Here is a 21433-nt window from a genome sequence, read left to right on the forward strand (position 1 = left end):
CGCTATGTCAGCGACGTGAGAAACAGCGGGAAACAGGAGAACTGTTTCTTGGGGGAAGCGAGAGAAGCTGGAAAAGTAAATGGCGACAAAACGGCATAGGCGACGACTCTAGCATGACCAGATACAAGCAGGAGCGCTCCTGCAAGTCGAATCACCGGACAAGCGACGACAAGTCCGTCCTCGTGCCTCAGTCTCCCCTTGTTTGGCCCCTTGTCGCTTCTCTCCCGCTTCTTCGTTTTGTTGACACCTCGAATCGACGGGCGAATCAGATCCGCCTGCAGCAGACTCGTTTCCATGGATGATCGGCAAGGGCGCTGGTTAGCATGTCCAGGTCACGCTACTTCTGCTGACTAATACTACCACCGCAAGTCCAGAGTACCACTGGCGGCCTACGGAATTGGGGGGCCCTGGCTTGATTGGCCGGTACGAGTACATCGACCACCCCGCGTTTCGGTAAGAAGTGCACTGAGCGAGGGGCCTGGAAGCCAGTAGCCGATGAAGAGCGCATGTTGCGTGTTGGCTGCTGGTCGCCAGCCGCTGGATGCTCGCAGTCGCTCTCCTGCTGTTTCATTTGGCTCTCATACGCCTGCCCTCTTTGTTTCTCTCGTTTGTTGCTATAGCACCTTTTCGTGAATCGACCCCACCTTCCAGCACATTTATCTCACCTGCGCCTACTCCCTACATATCGTATCTTACATACGGAGAACTGCGCCTTCCTTCCTCGCAGGTGAACGGCAGAGTGAGAACGGGTCTGGCCAGACAGGGGTTATCCCCATTAAAATAGTTCCCTTCCACATCGTCTCTTGCGCCTACTGGCTAGCCTGCTCATACCCTGCCCTCTTATTTCTCGGAGAGTTTCTTCGTTTACTGCCATTCGACTGCGAGATGCCCTGTTTCGTCTGCCGTAGTGGTCTTTGCAACGAGTGGTCCATGGGTCTGCGTCCCTTAATTTTTTCCCGTCTCTCCAAATAAGAAAAAACACAACATTTATTTCTAAGCGGCCCACCTTTATTCTGCCATTTCCCTCATCGCACTCATCGTCCTTTCCTCTTCTGTCGCCGTGTTCTCTCCTGCTCGTCCACATTTGCCTCAGATATTACTCTGACTCAACTGCCTGGTGCCTGAGAAACAAGATCCACGATTCCGTCCTTCTAGTCACGCCCCCTACCACCCCTGCGTTGTCTGCCGACGTCGAACATCCTCCATTCTCAATTGCGTCCTTTAGCCAGCACTGCCTACCGCCACCCTCAGTCTCCGTCAACGGCTCTTCACACTAGCGTTGCGCTGCTCTGTCCCGCGTTCCGCTGCCACCGAGAAGGGAATCGTGCGAATGCTGCCATAGCCAGTGTTGGGCACAGAGCCAGCCAGACATAATCTTGTCCTGCGGCCTGTCCTGCTTTCCGCTCTCCGGAACGGAGAGCACAAAATAAAAAAGCGGCGAGCCAAACGAGCGCAGCAACCTTCCCGGATTGCAACCTACGCTGACTGTCCACCCTTTGCGCGTACGAGACGTTCTTGGACTCCAACGCTTCTGAGAACATATCGACATGCCTCGCTCTCTCACAGAGTTCTAGCTTTGGCAGCCCGCCAAATCAGGACCTGTTCGTCCCCTTCGTCTCTCGCTCTCGATTGTGTGGACTTCTAGCACCTAAAGCTTACTGGCTTTCGCTATCATCGAAGAACTCCTTCCCTCCCTTTGTTCCGCCATAACTCTCCCGACAGCGAGATAGGCTAGCACACGAATCCTGCGGCTTCGAAGCCCACGATTAGAAGCCCTTTGATCCTGACATCTGCTCCGAAACAACTGGGCAGATCACATCACGCGTTCACAAGCAACATCAGCGGCACCACGATCCGCCCCGCAACATCCGATGCTCAAGCCTCCATTCACTGGCTCCCCGACCTGCCACAGCCATAATGGAGCCGCAGCCACAGACACAGCAGCTGGACCCCGGCCTACTTTCCCCGCCGGTCGTGTCCTCGCTCCGGGGAGACACCGCCAGCGACATGCAGCGCTCTCTCAGCCAGGACATCCGCGAAGAGAGAGATGACTTGCGTGAGGCCGCAGAGCAGACGCTCAATGCCATCATGGACCTCAACCTCGACGGCACCATACGTTGGGTCGGTCCGTCTTGGAATGATGTGCTCGGTTCCGAACCCGAGGCCGTCCAGGGCGCCCACATTTCCGACTTGATTGCTAGTGACAACAAGACTATATTTACCGACATTGTCGAGTCTATGAAGAAAGATGATTCCCAAAGCCAGATCGTCCGCTTCGCCATGACCCTGGGTCCCAAGTCAAAACTACTTCCGACGGATCGCTCTGCCGAGCCTTCGGGCACTGCCCCGCCTGATATAATCGACCTTGAGGCCCAGGGCATCATGGTCCACGATACGGGCTCGGGTGGGGAGAGTCATGTATGTCCGGCTACCTTGCACTACCAATAAACTTTCAGTTTGCTGACATTGCTACAGACTATGTGGATGATCCGTCCCTGGATGGCCCCACGCGAGATTAAGATCGACTTGCCGCGCCTCATCGTCGACTCCTTGGGATCTGGGGCCGAAATCCTCGCCAGCTACCTCACGCAACTTGCCGAATCCGGACTCGACAACCCCGGAATGCAGCCTGCCCCGCAGCCAGTTCTCTGCCGAATATGTGAACGCCATATTCCTCCCTGGTGGTTCGAGAAGCACACCGACCTGTGCTTGCAGGAGCACACAGCCGAGATGGAGGTGCAAATGGCCCAGGACAATCTGACCGAGCACCGCCATGCTATTGTCAAGGTTCTCGACGCCCTGGAGGCGCGAAAGAGCCGGTCGCTGACGGGTGACGCACCACCCGCGCTTTTGGCCGAGTACAAGGGCTTGCCAATCGGACCGCCTCCCTCGTCAAACTCCTCTTCCTCGGCAACATCTTCTCCATCACCCGCCGCTGGTCGTTCCAGGGACCGATCTTCGGCATCGTCGGGCTTTGGCCACGCGCGCGCCCGCTCCTTTGCCATTCGCAGACCACAGGCTAGAATTGTCGAGCTGCTGTTAGACCTCTGCGACACTGCCATGGAGATCAGCACGCCAGCCATCAAGGAGTCGTCTTCGCAAAACCCGGGCGAGCTGCGCACCCAGTCTCCGCAGTCCGAGTCTCGCATCTCCCAGGTCGCCCAATGGCAGTCGCCGAGCACAAACACACTCGAGCAGGAGCAGGGTCTCGCCGCACTCTGTGCGGATTCGGAAAAGGTGGCAAAAGCAAAGGTTGAAGCAGTGCTCCGCCATCGCCGCATCATCGAGTACGCAGAACGTATCCGTGTCGAGTTCTCTGTCATTGTGCAGGACTGCATTGACGATGCAATGTGCAAAGCGGCCAAAATTGCTTCTGGCAGCTTGAGCGACTCGACCGAATCTGCAGGAGACGAAGTCGCCGACGACGACTATGACGGAGCTGCTACCCCCGCCAACAACGAGGAGGCCTTCTTTACCGGCTCTTTTGATGCCCCGTCCAAGCTGGCTATGGCTCTCGAGAGGGCCAAGATCAGCGACGACCCTGAGAACCGCAGGTTGCCCTCAGCTGCAGGCTCATCGGTTGCTGAGTCGCAGAAGTCGGCAAGTCCTATGGAGTGTCCCACACCCAAATCCACGCTCGGTGCCAAATGCATCTCGGCTCAGCGCCATTCGCGGCGTGGATCGATGCTCCTCGAGAGCGATGCAGGTGACAGTGACGGCAGCATACGGTCTTCATCAGTTGTTTCACGACCGCCTCCTCGTACCGAGTCGCCTATCTCCGAATTTGGCGACCTTCGCCGCCAGGCAAGCTCAAGACAGCACCACCGCCGAAGCCTTATTCTGCCCGGAGCCATTTCTCCTCACCGACAGGAATCACCGTCTCGCACTGCGGCCCAGACCCCGTCCTCGCCTCTGAGAATTAATAAGCCGCGCAATCTCACATACCCGCCGGAAGGCGTCGTGTCTCCCGAAGCTTCACCGATGCTACCGAGCAGCGAATTTGGATCACCATATCTCATCAGCCAGTACCAACCCCAGCCGTCGCATCACTATTTGCACCATCATCGGCGACAATCATCTATCTCGGTGTCTGCATCGGGCGAGGTATCTACCCGGCCTCCCCCGTCACCGAGACTGAACGCTGTAGGAGCACCGCCAATGGCACGTGCCGTCCCCCCGTCGATCAAAGACTTTGAGGTGATCAAGCCAATCAGCAAAGGTGCCTTTGGCAGTGTATATTTATCTAAAAAGAAGTCCACGGGCGAGTACTTCGCCATCAAGGTGTTGAAGAAGGCCGACATGGTTGCCAAGAACCAGGTCACCAATGTCAAGGCCGAGCGTGCAATCATGATGTGGCAGGGCGAGAGCGACTTTGTTGCGAAGCTGTACTGGACCTTTTCGAGTAAAGACTACCTGTACCTGGTGATGGAATACCTGAGCGGTGGCGACTGCGCTTCCCTCATCAAGGTGCTGGGCTGCCTACCGGAGGATTGGGTGAAGCGGTACTTGGGGGAAGTCGTTCTTGGTGTCGAGCATCTGCATGGTCGCGGTATCGTCCACCGAGATCTGAAGCCCGACAACCTGCTTATTGACCAAAAAGGCCACCTAAAGCTTACTGATTTCGGCCTGTCGCGCATGGGTCTCGTTGGTCGCCAAAAGCGCGCCCTTAACAGCGCCACAAATGAGCCTGTGCCAGATCTTCTGAAGCAGGGCCCGTTCGCCCGGTCAACGTCGATCAACTCGTCTCGATCAACGTCGCTCGATCTTCACGGAGTCCACGCCCAGTCGCCCGGTGGCACACCCTTAATGACACCAAGCGACGCTATTGGCAGCTGTGGCCAACCCTCATACTTTAATCTAGGCAACGCCCCCCCCGAAAACCGACTCTTGTCGGGACATCGAAGCGATAGTGGTGGCAGCGAGTCACTGAGCCACATGATTAGCAACTTGTCGCTCAACGATGTCACATCTATGCCTCATCATACGGTACAGTCACCCCATGGAGAGGGAAGCGAGGGCGATAGTTACGGGTCGCCGGACCTGCCATCTCTGCAGCCGATGATGACCTACGGAAGCAGTGGCCCGGACCAAGGAGGGAAAGGAACTCCCCCACTGGCGGGCATGCCACCTCCCAACTGGGCCCTGTTTGACCCGGAAGACACGAACCGCCGTTTCGTAGGCACGCCCGATTATCTGGCGCCCGAGACCATCCGGGGCGAGCCTCAAGATGAGACGAGCGATTGGTGGTCGGTGGGCTGCATCATGTTTGAGCTGCTGTACGGCATTCCTCCCTTCAATGCCGGCGAAGCTGAGCGGGTATTTGAGAACATACTGGCTCGCCGGATCCACTGGCCGGAGGAGATGGACGACGAAGTGTCTCCAGAAGCGAAGGATCTGATCAACAAGTTGCTCTGCATGGACCCGCGCGACCGCCTCGGGGCCAACCATGATGAGAAGTATGCGTCTGGTGGCGAGGAGATTCGCAGCCATGTATGGTTTAAGGATGTCAACTGGGACTCCCTTCTGCAGGATGAAGCGCAGTTTGTGCCTCTTCTGGAGAACCCCGAAGACACGGAGTACTTTGACGCCAGGGGTGCCACGCTGCAGTCTTTCACGGAGGAGGTCGAGGACCAGTCGGCGTCCTCGGGCGGGGTGAACAGCGACTATGCTGATCGACCGCATGATGCCCTGTCTCGTGTGCGGACACAGGCGAACTCGACGAAGCGCGGGCTGATGCCGCTGCACATTCCTCCACATGTGCGTGACTTGAAAAGCCGACGCTTAAGTGAGCCGGTCGTGATAGATGATTTTGGCAATTTCGCCTTCAAAAACCTGCCAGTGCTGGAGAAGGCAAACAAGGATGTGATCCAAAAGCTCCGGGCCGAGGCCCTGGCTGCGCAGAACAAGCAGCAGCCGGCGTTGAGCCCCGGCGGAACTACTTCGATATCGTCGCCCGGACCGGCGCTCGAGGGAAGTCCAGTCCTGTCGGCGCCAGCCAACCAGCAAATTCAGAGGACAATGTCGAATGCGAAAGCATCGCAGCGGCCGCAGTCGCCGTCCAACCTCAGCCAGGCGGCTTCGTCTCCTAGCAGGGCTTCGCAGCCGTCATCGCCGTTGTTGGTGTCGTTTCACGCAGGACCTGACAGCCGACGAAAAGTTTCCAACAACAACCCGCCGAGCACACTTCAGCAGTCCAGCACGAGCAGCTCGATGCAGTCTGCTGCCGGTTACATTGAAGTGCCCCGCGTCCCGCCGAGCCTCCAGAAGGCGGCTTCTGCTGCAATGAGCCCTTCTCCAGCCGGCAAACCCCGCGGCCCGTTTCCGCCGCTGCCACAATCGCCACAGAAGACGGTGACGACACCACGTCAGACGAGCAACCCAGCTACGCGTTCGCGCTCGTTGACGGTGGGCTCCCAGGAAGGAAGCCCGATTGCGGCAGATATCCTCAACCACCGAAACCGCCGCAGCCAGGTCTTCGACATGTCACCCTCGTCTTCCGACAACGAGGGGGACAAAGCAAATGCGCTGCTTCTGCGTGTGCAGCGACGCCGCCAGAGCTCGCGTCGCATGTCGCAGATTGCGATCGACAGTGGGCCAGTGTTTCGGCCTCTGGACGTTCTCATCTGCGAAGATCATCCGGTGTCGAGAATGGTGATGGAAAAGCTGCTGGAGAAGCTGCGGTGTCGGACGATTTCAGCCGCGAGTGGCCCAGAAGCTGTCCGTTACGCCATGAGCGACATCAAGTTTGACGTCATCTTCATGGAGTACAAGCTGCCGCAGATCAGCGGCGCCGATGTGGCCCGCATGATCCGGGATACAAACAACACTAACTCGCACACGCCGCTTGTGGCGATTACGGCCTATCTGAAGGAGCTGCAAGCACGGCAACACTTTGATTCGTTGATCGAGAAGCCAATCAGCTCGTCGAAGTTGACTGAGGTTCTGGGCAGTCTCTGCCATTGGAAGCCGCCTGCTTCGTGTCAGAACATGACGCTGCCCTCTTCGTCGGCTTTGGGCCACCCGATTCCGTCTAGCTTGCGGCAGGAGAGCATTCGGCTCGAAGACAGCCCAACTTCGGTCTCTTCGGTGTCAGCAAACCGGACCACCAACAGCTTCCGGGGCTCCAGCCGGGAGGACTCTATTGGATCAAGCCTGTTTGGAGATTCGGAGTCAGTGAGCACTGACGATATCCCGATTGTGATTGGGCGTAAAGCAACTACTGGTGAATGGGACGAAGGCGGGCTGGGTATCTCGCAGGATGACAATATGCTGGGCCCAAGTGATCCGACACGGCTGCAACCTCTGTCACCGCTTGCTACTGCAGCAAATCCCGGCCCAGGCCCGGTACAGTCGGTATCGCTGTCGGCACAGCGCTTTGTCTCAGCCAGCACCTCTGCTAGCCCCGTTGTTGCCCAGCCGGGGCAGAAGTTGGTCTCGGTGCCGGATTCGATGGCATTGCACGCACCTGTGCCGGTGCCGGTGCCCCAGCGCTCGCTAGAGAAGCTGCGAGCCAAGCGGGAGGCCATCGAGAAGAGGCGGCACGATGGCAGCGTGGATTCGGCCGACGACGAAGATGACGAGCTTGGTCTGGGCACGAACAGCAGCGCAGTCAGCAGCGGCAGCTCAAGCAGCGGCAGTCCTAGCAGCGTTGGCGGGCGGCAGTCGTCAAGACAGCACTTTCGCAGCAAGTCGGTACTGCCGTCGTCCAAACTGGGCATTGAGATGATGCGAGCCAACAGCCACGACAGTGTCATCCTCCACGGCTCGGAGAACATCAAGACGGGGACGATGAATTCTTCGGCGCAGACTGCGAGGCCGACGGTGAAATTTCGCCGGATCGAAGAAGTAGACCAGACAGCTGCGGCTGCTGTTGCTACAGGTGAGCTGGACAACAGCGGGACTGGTGAAATCGACTTGGCTGAGGTTGCTGTGGAAGACTTCGACGAGATTGAAGACGTGCCGGTGGCACAGACGCCTCCCGAGCAAATCAACGTGATCGGTGCAGTGGCCGCAGAAAAAGCAGCTATTGACGGCATGGCAGACGACGAGACGCCCAAGGCGACAGACAGGCTTGGTGGGACGCTGGATGCCAGTGTTGAAGACCAAGATCCGACGCCTCGGCCGTCGTCTAAAATCGTGGACCTGGAAGAACAGACGCCTGATGGTTTTATCTAAGCCTGGACCCGCTTGCTTGTCCCGGGAGCTCGCTCTTTCACACCACATCCGCGACAATCACAAAAGGCAATGCCCTCAGCGGGCAGAAAGTGAACATTGATTTTTCGTGAATTTATTACAGCGAGGAGTTCCTGGATGCGATGCAAAGATTTGCACATCATGCTACTTTTTTTCCCTTCCCCGTCCATTTCATATGTTTTACCACCTTCTGTGTGCATATACCTTTTTTTTCATTTGTCTAGTATGGTGCTTTTTCCCTTGATTTTTCGGCTCTTTGCACGACGGCACGAAGGGCTTGACAGGCGTTTCGGACTTGCATAATCTACGACAAGCGAGACCGAAGCATTCGCCTCAGCGTTCACGATGGAAAGGGTGGCCTGGAAATGGCCGATTTGTGCCTCATGTCTGCAGACCAAACTTTGTTTTTCTTTTACCACTCGTGAGTCTTCTAGACTCGCAATATAACATCCACACTCGCTCTTCAACAAAGCAGCCCTGACGGCAGCTCTTTCACTGCCCATTTTCGCGCGGTCAAATTTGTCCTCGGGCACCGCAATAGCACACAGGTCTATCTGCTATATATTAACTGCCGATGGTTTTACTCTTGTTACGGTTAAGTGAAAAGAAATAGGGAGCTAGTCGGCCAGGCAAAAAAAAAGGAAAATAGTAAACCGGAGAAGAAAAAAAAGAAAACAAGATTGGTAAAAGCAGTACATTTGTTTCTGTGACTAAACGTTATGCTTGGGTGCGCTCAGTATGGCTTAGGTTAGACACCGGTGTTTGGTGGATTATGGCGGTAGGTGCGGCCGTCCAGATGACAAAGCCTCTCCGCTCCTTCCGTGTGAACAACGATCCCGTGCAGATGTTCCTCCTTTTCTTAGTGACAGTAGTTGAACGGGCGCATCACAGCACAAACTCATACAAAATCCGAGCGAGGCCGTACTGGTTCGATGTCTGTGCCGAACGCGCTGCAGGGTGTTTCTCCGCACGTCCGCGAGCTGCTGTCGCGGCTGCACGCCGAGTCGCTGGAGCAGGAGGCGGCCCTTGCCAAGGACGACATGAGTAACGGCCCGGCGACGGGCAGGTTGATGCGCGACAAGTTCATCGCCCTGGACGAGAACAAGGCGCACTACGTGTACCAGCTGGCGCGGGCGACTGGGGCCACGACGATCGTCGAGGCCGGCACCTCGTTTGGCGTCAGCACGATCTATCTGGCTCTGGCCGCAGCGGCGAACGCGGCCATCAACAGCAGTGGAAGCCGTGGAAGCCGTGCCCGCGTGATTGGCACAGAGCACGAGCCGACCAAAGCAGCACGGGCGCGCGAGCACTGGCGGCAGTGTGGCGATACTGTGGCCGACGTCATCGAGCTGCGCGAGGGCGACCTGCGCGAGACGCTGCGGACGGATCTCGATAAGGCCGACATGTTGCTGCTGGACAGTAAGATGGCCTGGGTGCTCCTGTTTCTGTTTTGATCTCCCTTTTTTCTTAGAGGCTCCTGCTAATCGCTGCTAAAACCCCAGTTTGGACGCCCATGGCGTTGCCTACGCTCAAGATCGTGCAGCCGAAACTGCGATATGGCGCTGTCGTCATCACCGACAACACCATCAGCTCGGCTGCCAAGTACAAGGAATATCTTGACTACATTCGGGCAACAGACAGCGGCTTCAGCAACATGACGGTGCCGTTCAAGGGTGGGCTCGAAATCAGCGTGTACCTTCCTGCAGGAGGCGGGGATGCAACATAGAGCAGCCGGAATGCAGTTTGAATAGCAGCAGTTGATTTGCATGAACTATGCAATTGCTAGACCCTGCGTGACTAAACACGGTTACCAGCCCTGGTCAGGCCCTCGAGCAGGTGCTTTTTCGTCTGCTCCCCGGCTAGCTTGGAGACGTCCCAGGAAGCATAGACAGGTCGACGGTGGTAATTCTGGCCTCCTGGGAAGCTTCCAAGACGATGAATCTGCCCAAGAAGGCGTACTTTTCATCATATATCAGCGTATCCGGGTCTCTCCATTCCGCTTCGGCTTTTGAGAGCAAACGGATCAGGGACGCACTTTCATCAAAAGGAAGCATATCGTCGGGCTTGACGCCGTCGGCGATGAGCAGAAATGTGTACGTGCCGTTGAGCTTTGTAAGGTCGTAGTTCGGCCGCTGGGTGACGAATGGATGGCCCGATAGGTTGACGGGGTTTGTCGACACGTATTGCACAAGCCGCAGACAGTCAGCCAGGTATATGGTACTTAGCAATAATGACGTGGAAGCCCCAACCAGGCCAAAGCTCCCGGTGATGGCATTGCCGAAGTTGGTGCCACCACCGGTGATGGGAACGGGTTGGCTGGCTTAGCTAAGCTTTGGGCGTGTAGATGGCGAGTTGCGGGGACTGTCCACAAAGGCTTAGCGCCCGCAAAAGACCTAGTGAATGACAAATGCAGGCTGACTAGAGCTGCAGCAGCACAGCAGCGACAACAGCAGCGCATGTTAGCCAAATCATGTCCGGAATGGCAGAAAGGAACGCATGCCGAGCGTGTGCACGATCGAAGCGCCGCTGCGGAAAGGAGCGGCCGGCGTGCCACCGATGCCAGGACCGACATCAGGACTGCGAATATCCCCCTGCCAAACTGTGCGGATTTGTGGCTGTAGAGGAGGCTTTTGGCGAGCAGTCAGTGCCAGAACAAGGCAGCCTTTTAGGAGACGATGGAAACCACAATATCATGCTAGGAGACTTTCTAAACATGCCGCTATCGGTATCCGCCGATAAGTTTCTACAGCTACGGCTGGCTCTTGGGGCTACCGGTCTGCCGTTGCTGTCGTCGCAGCTGGAACAGTCGCCACAGCCATCCTTGCCATCTCTTACGTCTCTTCCGTCACTCTACTTGCCACAATCCCCCACGATACCGCCACGATGGCCGGTGCTGTGGTTTCTCGCGCCCGAGACGTGGAAGATCGACCGCCGGCCGGAACCGATTCCGTCAGCGTACGACATGGAGCCGATCCGCGGACATATCGTCAAGATCCAGCAGTGGCTGATGCGCTGGGTGGCCACGGGAAGCTGTCCCTTTATCCATCCTTATCTGTACCGGGTGCAGCAGCCCGGCTGCGTGCAAGTGGCCTTTACGACGCTGACAAGCTACGTGTACCGGACCGAGGTGACGGCCGACATGGTGCTGCAGATCGTCGAGGACCAGGCCAGCCATCTGCTGTCAGACAACGGCGTGGCCCTGGCTGATGGGGGAGTCTATCATGTCAACGAGAGTGCTTCTGGATTCTCTCCGACCGCGACCCCTCGCACAACGTCCTCTTCGTCTGCACCACCGACAGCTGCTGATGCTGCTGCACCCGGCCTGCTCGAGCAGCTGGCCCGCACACACGCTCTGGTGGTCTACCAGACCATCAGCCTGTTCGACGGAGACATCCGGGCGCGCCACCTAGCTGAGGGCCGCCAGGCCGTGCTGAGCCGCTGGGCCGGCCAGCTGATCGAGAGCGCCCGCCTAAGCCTGGGAGTGGCCTGGCTGCAGAGCGACGGCCTGCTCACCGCGGTCGAGCAACATCCATGGTACCTCTGGATCCTCAGCGAGAGCATCCGCCGCGCCTGGATGGTCGCTAGCGCCATCGAGGCCATCTACGGAATCCTACAGCGCGGCTGGTATCCATGTCCGGGCAACATCATGTGCACGACACGCCAGGCAATCTGGAACGCTCGCTCAGCCGCCGACTGGGAGCAGTGCTGTGCCGAGACAGCCGACCGGCCAGGCCAGCTGGCCCACCGCCAGGACTTTGAGCGCTTCTTCGCCGAGTCCAGCGCCGCCGACATTGACGAGTTCATTCGTGCCCTCATGGCGTCAACCTTTGGCGACGACCGCGTGCGGCGGTGGGAGAGTGACAGCGAAGGCGTGGCCGTGGACTGAGCGAGGACACTTGGCTGTCGAGAGGGGCGGTATGTACAGAGTACAAGAGTTGCAGCTATTGTCCTGACACTTTCCCAAGCGAATAGATTCTGACCTTTGAGCGTATGCCAGTATTACTTAAACAATATACAAATGAAATCCGGCCTAAACTGTCAATTATTTCAGCTTTCCTCTTAGAAAGCGTGCCATTCCTTCAGTCTTGAAAATGAATGAAGGGCTTTGAGTCCAGGATCGTCCAGTTCGCTGGCACGGGACTGGCGGGACATTCCATTTTTATGGGGAGTTCAGTCATTTAAGAAGTTCAAACTTAGAAGACTCGCTGCAAAAATGGGAGGAAGAGTCAACCGATAGATTTCTGGCTACCGAAGAGGTGGATGGACGACGACAACAAGGATTCTGGCGCCAGCGTCAAAAGGCATATTAAAGACGCTAGAAACATTTTATTGAAGGACATGGTCAAGAAGGAGAATTGGATAACAGATGTACTCGCCCCAGTACAGTTCGTAAACAGCTCTGAGAGCATGACGGCTATTGCTCGTGTTGAAAAGTTCAAGAATAATCCGTCTTTCGCAAAACAAGTTCCCAAAACGTTCGACAAGAACCTATCAGCGTATGCATGCATCATCATAGATGAAGCCCACGAGAGGACTACCGATCTCGACGTCCTGATGGGATTACTGAAGGGCGTTGCAGCCAGCCGAAAGGACTTCAGAGTATTTGCTTTACATGATCTTGCAAGTGAGGCCAAACTGACATTGCAGAGACCAGTCTCAGAATTTCCAATGTTGTTTAAGTCGTCGACTCCGGACTCTCTAGACAGATGATCTTCCATCCCCGTCCGCTTGACTCGGTGATTCTGCAGCTGGCGGGAATTTGGGGCAGACACGTAATCGACTTCGATTGGGTCGATCCACCCCATCCAGAGACAATCTTCCGTGCTGCTCAGGATCTTCGAGATTGGTATGTATTCCAAAAGGTACTTACCTTGACTATCGAATATTACTGAGGAAAGAAAGCGTTTATAGTAGTTTACATGTTAAATTTTGGAGAGCATATGCTGACAAGCCAAACAGATTACTATTCGATACATATAACTGAGATTCGTCGTTGTTGTAGCCTATTTCCTTTGAGCGAATAGACGGGCACAAACATCCCGCAAAGTCTGCCTTCATGCCTCCTTGGTGTTTAAGCTGTCGACTTCAAAGACATCCCACCGAACAGCCCGGTCCAGTTGCAGTTTGAGCCCCCCAGTTTTCTCAGCGGTGCTTCGATGGCGATTTCAGCCCAGTGGTGATACACCCCATTTATGCCCATAATCGTGAGGAATTGCATTTCTGCGCCACCGTTCAGAGCTGCAAACGTACGGTTTCCACGCCCGACCAAATCCAGTCGAAACCATTCACCCTGGGGTACCGTAGCATTCAGACGAAAGTAGTTACCACCGGCAAACAGAGTGATGTTCGGCGTAAGCATGAGGATGGAATCTCGTCCAGTTAAGAGCGTTGCATTGGTCGGGTCTGTCAGCGAATCAACACGTAGCGATAGTGACAAGGTGTAGTTGCGACCCTTGGAGTCTAGCGGAGTTGTGACACTGCGGCTTTCCGAGACAGCAAGTGCTGTCATCGAACCGTCTTTGCCAACAGTACAGGTTGTATGAGCTGTGTAATTGTTAGGGGAACTGTCGGGGATGAAGCTCGAGTTTCGAAGGCCATCGAGCTCGTAGTTGAAGATCGTATCAGACTTGGAGGGAATTGTGCGCTCCAGATTTTGCCCAGGCGTTTTGGGCTGCAATGCGGCAAAGAGACCCGTAAAGTTTGCCTCGCTCACGTTCCCTCCCCATTGTTTGTCAGCAAGTGCGGGAATGCCCTCACGCCAGGCATAGTAAGCCTCGGAATACACGGATGCGTTAGCCCCGTAATCGTTCCATAACGGCACGATAGAGCCCAGTACATATGGGCTTGACAAAACTGGGTTATCCGATGCATTCTTCTGGTCAAAAATGTTGGGCCTCCAGTAGGTGCCGTCTGGAGAGCCGTGAAAAGTCCTTGTTAAATTGACAGCGTTGGGGTAGCCTCCTGGGTGTGACCATTTGTTCACAACGTAGAAATCGTCGTTCGAATTGACCACGGAGTAGTTGTTTAGGATGTAGTCGGTGTAAGGATTATCTGCGCCGTAGTACCAATGTTGTACAGACTGTGATTTTTCAGATTAGCGCATATCACAATGGGCAACTTGCTTTGCTATGCAAATGCGCGTACCACGTTCTGGTATACGTTTGTCCAGGTCGAGTTGTCTGATGCGATACGTTAGCACACAGCCCGCAAGCTTGCAGTACTTCCTACCACATAATTCGACTTACTATAAAGAAGTTAGCACTGGAACGCCTTTACTTAACTGCTTTCGTGTCAAACATACCAGATCGGTGGGAATGTTCCCCATATACGGATAGATTTGTTGCCGTTTGTACCAATAAATCCGTCCATGGAGTTTACAAAGTTGTTGTAGGCAGCCTCGGGGCCTTTGTATTCGTCCGCGCCGATAGAAACAGTCTTCAGGTGGAACCATGGGAGGAAGGTCTCCCAGATAGTCTTCATGGTCGGGATAGCCTCTGGGTGCGAGATATTCAACTGACTGGAGTCTGTGTCTAGGCCAAGCTCGGGCTTCCATTGAGTAATCACAAGAGCATGCCCGGGAGCCTCGATCTCCGGGATGACGGTCACACCGCGCGATGCACACTTTGTCTGGATGGTATCGAAAGTTGCTCGATCGTAGGATTCATTCGCATGAAGATTGAGCCCTGCCACAGCAGATTCCTCACTCCATAACCGGAATCGCGCGTACAGTTCGTTTGATTGCTCTTCTGTGTAGTTCGGATTGTGGTACAAGTTGTCGCTCAGATGCAGTTGAAGAGTGTTCTGTTTAAAGAAGGACATGTAGCTACACAGCTCGATAATGAACTCGGGTGGATGATAGTGCCGGCCCTCGTCGAGCATCATTCCGCGTATGGCCCATCCGGGGATGTCGAGACCGGACCCATACGGAATGGATGGCACGCCCGACTCGGCAAGCGAGAGTAGTGCTTGCTGGAGGATGGTCCGTGTTCCCCACCAAACGCCAAGCGGTGATGCGCCGATGATGGTGATACCGGATGGGCTGGTGATAAGTTTGTAAGCCTCGGAGCTTTGTTTCCCGGTCGCGTCAAGGTACTCGCCCTCTGAATCGAGTGTTAGGAAAATGTTGCCTGTAGCAGAGAAGCTTGATCCTAAAGTTGTTTGTGCTGATATGCCAAGTGTTGGCTCCAAATCATTCGCAAATATTGAAGCAAATGCAAACAACGTTGGCGGTATCAGAGTCTCTCCAGCTTCATTAACCGAAGAAGCATATCGCCAATCTACAACGATTTGTCTGACGTGGCTGAGACTAAAGCTCCCATTTTGCTTTTGAAAAGGGACAGTGGGTATTCCCGGCAGAAAGGTACTGGCAGAAACCAGGCCTGTGAGATCGATTAGCAGTTGGGCGGCTGATATGTGGTTGTATAGCACACAAACCGATAAGGCCACAAACCAGCGCCGCCAAGCTTTTCATTGTGCAGCGTATCTTCTAGATAGAGCGGCGTGTTGAGTAGGCCTATATCGAGCCCGCTCTTGTCTGCCCTGGTACAGGAACGTTTATATATACTATTGCATTATTTACAGCTTACACCTACGCAACTTTCTTGTCTTAGCAACGTTGCGCGATCATCGCCTTTCATCCTTTCACGTGTAGACGACTTGAGCAACTTATGTGTAGAATACGACGTACCAAATGGGGTGGAGACAACGATAGGATGTCTGTTAGCATGGTGTTCTCGGAAAGTACGGAGTACCGGGGTTATAACAAGGTATACGGAGTAGGCACGAATTGTTTTTCTACTTGTTAGATGCTCTCCCCATATAGTGGTAAGATACATACTCTGTACAGAGTAGAGCCGCCAATTTCCGATAAACTATAGCGGGGGCCCTATCATAAATACGGAGCGATCCAGAGTATGGAGCAGAATATTAGCACAAAACGACTAACGTAACGTACGAAAGCCCAAGGTAGAACTAGCGAAACGTTGCCATAAAGCTTAGTCGCATTGCCTGAGACTTACCTCGACTCCAATTCCTGCTCCAAGTTCAATCCCAATTCCTCCTCTCAAACTTCCAAGTTGGTGGTCAACTTGGTCGAGACACGTCGTTCGGAGTTCAGCTCGGTTTGGGCGTTGACCATAGAAGAAGGAAATATGGCTTTACCTGGCGGATTGCCCTTAAGCTGAGCTTGACTGACTGGTTGCGTTCGTCTTCTTGTTGGCAGGCTTGGTGCTATCGGCGATGACATGATAATGGCTTTTTTATGAGACGGGATCAAATGGAGTTTGGGAACTGTGTGCAAGCGACGATTGCATTTTTTTTTTTTTTGGGGGGGGGGGGGGAAATAAGCTTGAGTTTTCATATCAGAAAGGGAAAGAAACAACCGATTTACTCGTACTGCATGTTCGTAAGCTTCCTTGCTCGTGCCTGCCAAGTACGGAGTAGAGAGCAATCAAACCGGTGATCAGACAGTATTACACAACGTTAATTAATCTTTCCCCGTTGAGATCTTTCCCGGTTGAAACTTCGAAATTGCGATGTTTCTGTCGATTATTGATAGAAGTATGATCCCCAATTATCGTCGATATGAGCCATTATGTGACAACTCAGTTTACCATAACTTCGCGTATAAGAATCTAGCTCCATGGAGGTTGTTACTAAGAGATGCGATATATTCTTTAAAGGGGTAGGACTCTCCATAGTTACTCATCCTCGTGTTGTTTGCAGTATGTATGCCTGTCGTTAAGCAATGGCGCATTGCTTTTACTTGGTCCATTATGAAGTGATAGTTAGAAACGTAGAATAAAATTTCAGTAAAATCTACGCCAAAGTTACACTACATGCATCAATCTGTGTCCCCCTTTTTCAGAACACAACTCACGGCAACGAGGTCGGCTAGGCCGAAATATATTTGTAAGGGCTCATAATACAGTCTATTAGAGATTTTATTGTCAAAGAAGCAGTCGCAGCTTGTCATTGGGCCCATCAGTGCCTCCTTCGCTCAGTACATGCAAGCTGATCACCTCAAGTGAGCTCTCCAGCAAGATATCCTTTCCTGGCGTGTATATTCCATTTAAGGTAGCCACACTATCATCGGCCCGCTGTTGTATTGGAAGCGAGCCAGTCTGTGAGGTGCTCTGCAGAGCTTCCTCTGGGTCCGACAACGGACGCTGCCACCGCTTTGGCACCACCAACATGTAAATGTGTTCTCGGTATGTTTTCGCTAAGCCGAACACAATGAACAACAGCAAACCAGGCGAGACCCCTGGCATGAAGAGAATGAAGATGGATCGAGCGTGGCTGCTGCTCAAATCAGGCTTCGTGGCTGTTGCATCTTTTTTGCTGTGTTGGATTGAAGTGACCTGGAAGATAATATTGGCGACCTGGAGTACCCTTCTCAGGTCAGTTATAAAAGATTGACGGCTTGTGACGGAGCTGAGGGTCTCTCACATGAGCATCACAAACGTAACTGAAAAGCGAACGAGCAGCCACCGGTCGTAGATCTGCTTCGTCTGTGGACGTTCGGCCGGGCTGCTTTCACCCGATGTGGTGCAGCCGTGAGACCCCAACTTTGGGTCTTCATGACTACTGCTCCAGACGAGAAATTGCCGTCGAGATTTGATGTACTTGACGATGATGGAGAGTAATAGAACGCAGCAAGTAGTTAGGCCCATCATCACTGGCGCTCTGTCAGTTTTGCTTTCTGTCTATCTCGCTCAGCCCTACCTACTGCGGGCTTACTAGGGATGTCGGCCAATATGATGAAACCTATACGATTTTTTTTGACGGCCTTCACACTGAGACATGAGATTGTAATGATGGGAAAGGCAAGCGCGAAGGCCTTTCCAAAGTGGTCAATCTGGCTGAATGCCCGCCTCGAACGTTCGCTTTTTGCCAGGCCAAACACTTTTTGCGATAGCTGAATCGACCTGGCGATACGTTAGCACCCACGTAATTCAAGCAGACACCTATAACGCCACACAAAGTGACGTACCAAGACATGGCCAAGAGGGACGCTGAGTTATACACATAGAATTCTGTAACAACAATAATTAGCTCAGGGCACGACTCCGTTTTTGGAAAGCAGACATATCGCACGGATGTAAAACAGTCCCAGGTCGAGACCAGCCGGACTGTTGGCGATAACCAGCTGTGAATTGTCCGGGTGTAGCTTCAAGTTCTTAAACTGCGTCTCGACGACATCTTTCCAGTACAGTGCGTCGTGAAATTGCTGTATTATTGATGCGACAATGGCAAGACAGACGAGGTACGATAGGCAAGCAACGTCTAGAAGAGTCAGATCAAGTGCCAGAAAGAATGAGAAAGCATGGGTGGACAGTACAAGTCAGTCTTTCGTTATGTCCCCATGTCAACCAGATGACAACAAGAACGGCGAACAAGTTGATGAAGCTGTAAAACAGCACACCAGCGACCACAGATGCAATGCCGTGGGGGAGTTGGGATCCCATCATGCAGACGTTGTTGGGGCACCACATACAGCTGCTACAGCGTGGTCATCCAGACGGGCTGAAGTTGGGGGCAAGCTCGTCAATATCGATATATGTGCCGAGAAGAACACACGCAAACGCTCTGAGAGAAATATAATAGCAAGCTGCCGGATTCCGTTTTTATATACTGCTTTAAAGAGATCCTCACAAGAAAAATCTCCGGAGTGGTCTCAATTCCAAGAGCAGTGTCTGCTAGACTGAGACAGTGGAGACGCATGCAGCATCGACACTCGATCCCTCGCGTCCCACTAGCTGCAGCCCCCACAAGCTCTTGCAGCTAGATGATTGATCCTCGAACTCATAGTAGTCAATGTCGCCCCCGGTCTTTTTATCAGGTTGCTACAACTCCCTTACTTGACAGATTCTGGGCACTGTCTCGGATTTCCCGACATCAGGCCACGCCATAGCATATAGCAAGTAAGAGACGGGCCAGACTAACAGGCCGGGCTAGAGCGCCGGTAGCCGGTCGAGGGTCTGATAGTGTCCATACCTTGATTGTTGGAAGCCGTTGCTACATTAAACCTGCCAGCGCGAGACCAAACGTTATCAGTCCTCTCTCCTCTGCCCTAGTTTATTTGCTTTATTTGCTTTTTGTTATTATTATGAAATCGTGAGGCCTCAATCCATATTTCATAGTCGTCCTGCTTCCCGGATGGACGCTGGGCTATAGGGTTCTGACATTGTCTCATGGCAAGCCTGCAGCAGCGTGCATAGATAGCAGAACAACCAGGCACACGGATAGCTGATGGGGAGGCTGTAAATCCACCGGGGGTCGTCTCGTTATGATCCAGGCAAGACATGCGTCCCAGATCTGCAACCTGCATAGCAAGTGATGCTTCACACAGCTGAGAAAATGCTGCGCCCAATAGTCCTGGGCAGATAAGATGCTTTTACATACTGCGCAAATTTGCCTACATTGCATTAGCGGCTGAACCCAACACCAGAATGACTGCGCAAGGAGCTGCAGCGGGGGCTAAATAGGCGGGACTAATCCTTGCTACAGCCGCCGCTGGGACCGTAGCCTCCTGTTTACCGGGTCGTTTTCGCCCTTTTAGCGCGAGAAGAAGGGAAAAAGTACAGTGGAATTCCCAAATTCCCCTTCTTCTTACAAGTACGTCGCAACGTGACCTCCCGGGTGCTGATCGGCTTCCCGATTATCCCAAAATACAGATTCGGCTTGGTTTCTGTTGCCACAACCCAAACCGCGTCCTTCAAGTTGCTAACATCTGTGAAACGCGGGTGCGATTTTGGTCTTGCTTGGTCAATCTCTCCATGTGTCTATCCCGAATTGGAAAGCCATCAGCAGCTGTATTCGGCCGGGTAGTCGTGCGGTCATGGCTTCGTTCAGACGTCAGCACTAACATGGGCAAATTGCAGATAAGTGTAAAATATAGCCAGCTAGCGGCAGACAAAAGAGGCAAAAAGCGTTGGCATAGGGAGACATCGAAAAGGTAAAATAGTGCGCGGAAGGGGCAAAAATATGTTTTATGGAAGTGCCTGTTGAACAGGCGCATCAGGAATTGAGCCCGATGCGGGGGTCGAACCTTTAGGGTCTGTCAGCTATTGTCATGAACATCTTGTGCAGGATAGATTACTAACCCGCAACCTTGAGATTAAGAGTCTCACGCTCTACCGATTGAGCTAACCGGGCGTCTGCATTGTGGCTGACACGCCGAGAATCGGTCTACTTGGCGACAGGGTCCATTTTGTTAGCAGTCTAGCACATCGAAAAAAGCAAAGCGCATTCATGCGAGTAAAAAACACTCATAGCGATGAGGCCAATAATCGTAAAGCTTATGACTGATTACAATCTCGGCATACGGAGTACGCTTTCTTTGAATTTCTTGCTATGGTTCCCGCCACAGCGAGCCTTCCTCGGCTTCAGTGTACACCCCTATACGCCCCGTACAGAGCTTCGCGCTTCTCCTTTAAAGGTGGCCAATTAGCGAAGTGCGCACAGTCAAGGCGGTTATATATGTAAGCAGCATCAAAATAGCCGCGGCAGGCTTATGAAGATTATTTTATTTTTTTATCTACAAGGAGAAATGGCCAATCAAAGCCAGAAGAATTATTTGATTAAAGTACGAAGTATGTACAGAGTACGCATAGTATGTTATCCAGCTCAGTACCTGCCTTGATATGTTTACGATAGCAGAAAATAGTCGAGTCTATTGGCCGCGATAGCTCGGAGTTTTGTTGCTTGGTGCCTCTCGAACATTGCAGGCGTCGCACATGCTCTGTAGCCTTAGATTTTGTAAATGTTGCTCACATTACTTCGTATAGCCTAAGCTTGCATCGCAAACCTAGTTATGATCGAAGCCTAGAGCCGGACAGGGATTTGAATTGGGTCAACATTAGCGAATTCTCTGTAATCTAGATGAATATTTTACTATTAAAGGGCTCCCCAGGTCCAGAATTAATCAAAAGCTCTCGGACGAAAGTGTCAATCACAATGAAACTTTCCTCCTACGAAACCACGGGCTGGCTCGATCCCACTGAAGAAGTTCAGTGCATAGGCGTGGCTTCAAACACGACATCTTCCTTTCTCCTTCAATCCTCCCTCTTCTCCGGATATAAGAGCTCATAGAATGCCATGGCTCTCTCGATCAATTCTATTCGTAGATGCTCGTTTCGCACGCCCGAAGAAACTTTTGCTCGCTACTGAAATGTTCTTCGAGTTGACGTTCTTCCGACCCTGAAACAGGTGGACTTGTAGAAGCAATATCTGTGCCCCC

General features: G+C 53.4%; 4 protein-coding genes across 4 annotated transcripts; 3 read left to right on the plus strand and 1 right to left on the minus strand.

The window, feature by feature from the left end:
* Positions 1 to 1917: 1917 nt before the first annotated feature.
* CMQ_950 (serine/threonine-protein kinase) lies at positions 1918 to 8175 on the plus strand (the record flags this gene model as incomplete). Its single annotated transcript, XM_014318029.1, has 2 exons — positions 1918 to 2418; positions 2476 to 8175. 2 exons carry the CDS (start codon positions 1918 to 1920, stop codon positions 8173 to 8175), a joined length of 6201 nt encoding a protein of 2066 aa, XP_014173504.1.
* Positions 8176 to 9125: 950 nt separating this feature from the next.
* CMQ_1187 (O-methyltransferase) lies at positions 9126 to 9919 on the plus strand (the record flags this gene model as incomplete). The annotated part of the gene is made up of 2 exons (XM_014318266.1): positions 9126 to 9612; positions 9696 to 9919. The coding sequence occupies 2 exons, from the start codon at positions 9126 to 9128 to the stop codon at positions 9917 to 9919; spliced, it is 711 nt and encodes a 236-aa protein (XP_014173741.1).
* A 744-nt stretch (positions 9920 to 10663) lies between these two features.
* Positions 10664 to 12079, plus strand: CMQ_391 (RNA polymerase 2 mediator complex component; the record flags this gene model as incomplete). Its single annotated transcript, XM_014317470.1, has 1 exon — positions 10664 to 12079. One exon carries the CDS (start codon positions 10664 to 10666, stop codon positions 12077 to 12079), a length of 1416 nt encoding a protein of 471 aa, XP_014172945.1.
* A 1185-nt stretch (positions 12080 to 13264) lies between these two features.
* On the minus strand, positions 13265 to 18662 carry CMQ_1333 (glycoside hydrolase; the record flags this gene model as incomplete). The annotated part of the gene is made up of 7 exons (XM_014318412.1): positions 13265 to 14272; positions 14338 to 14372; positions 14547 to 15293; positions 17932 to 18119; positions 18185 to 18227; positions 18289 to 18477; positions 18533 to 18662. 7 exons carry the CDS (start codon positions 18660 to 18662, stop codon positions 13265 to 13267), a joined length of 2340 nt encoding a protein of 779 aa, XP_014173887.1.
* Positions 18663 to 21433: the final 2771 nt, after the last annotated feature.

This window comes from Grosmannia clavigera, assembly GCF_000143105.1.
Source record: "Grosmannia clavigera kw1407 unplaced genomic scaffold GCSC_140, whole genome shotgun sequence".
In the NCBI taxonomy this organism is placed as follows: domain Eukaryota; kingdom Fungi; phylum Ascomycota; class Sordariomycetes; order Ophiostomatales; family Ophiostomataceae; genus Leptographium; species Leptographium clavigerum.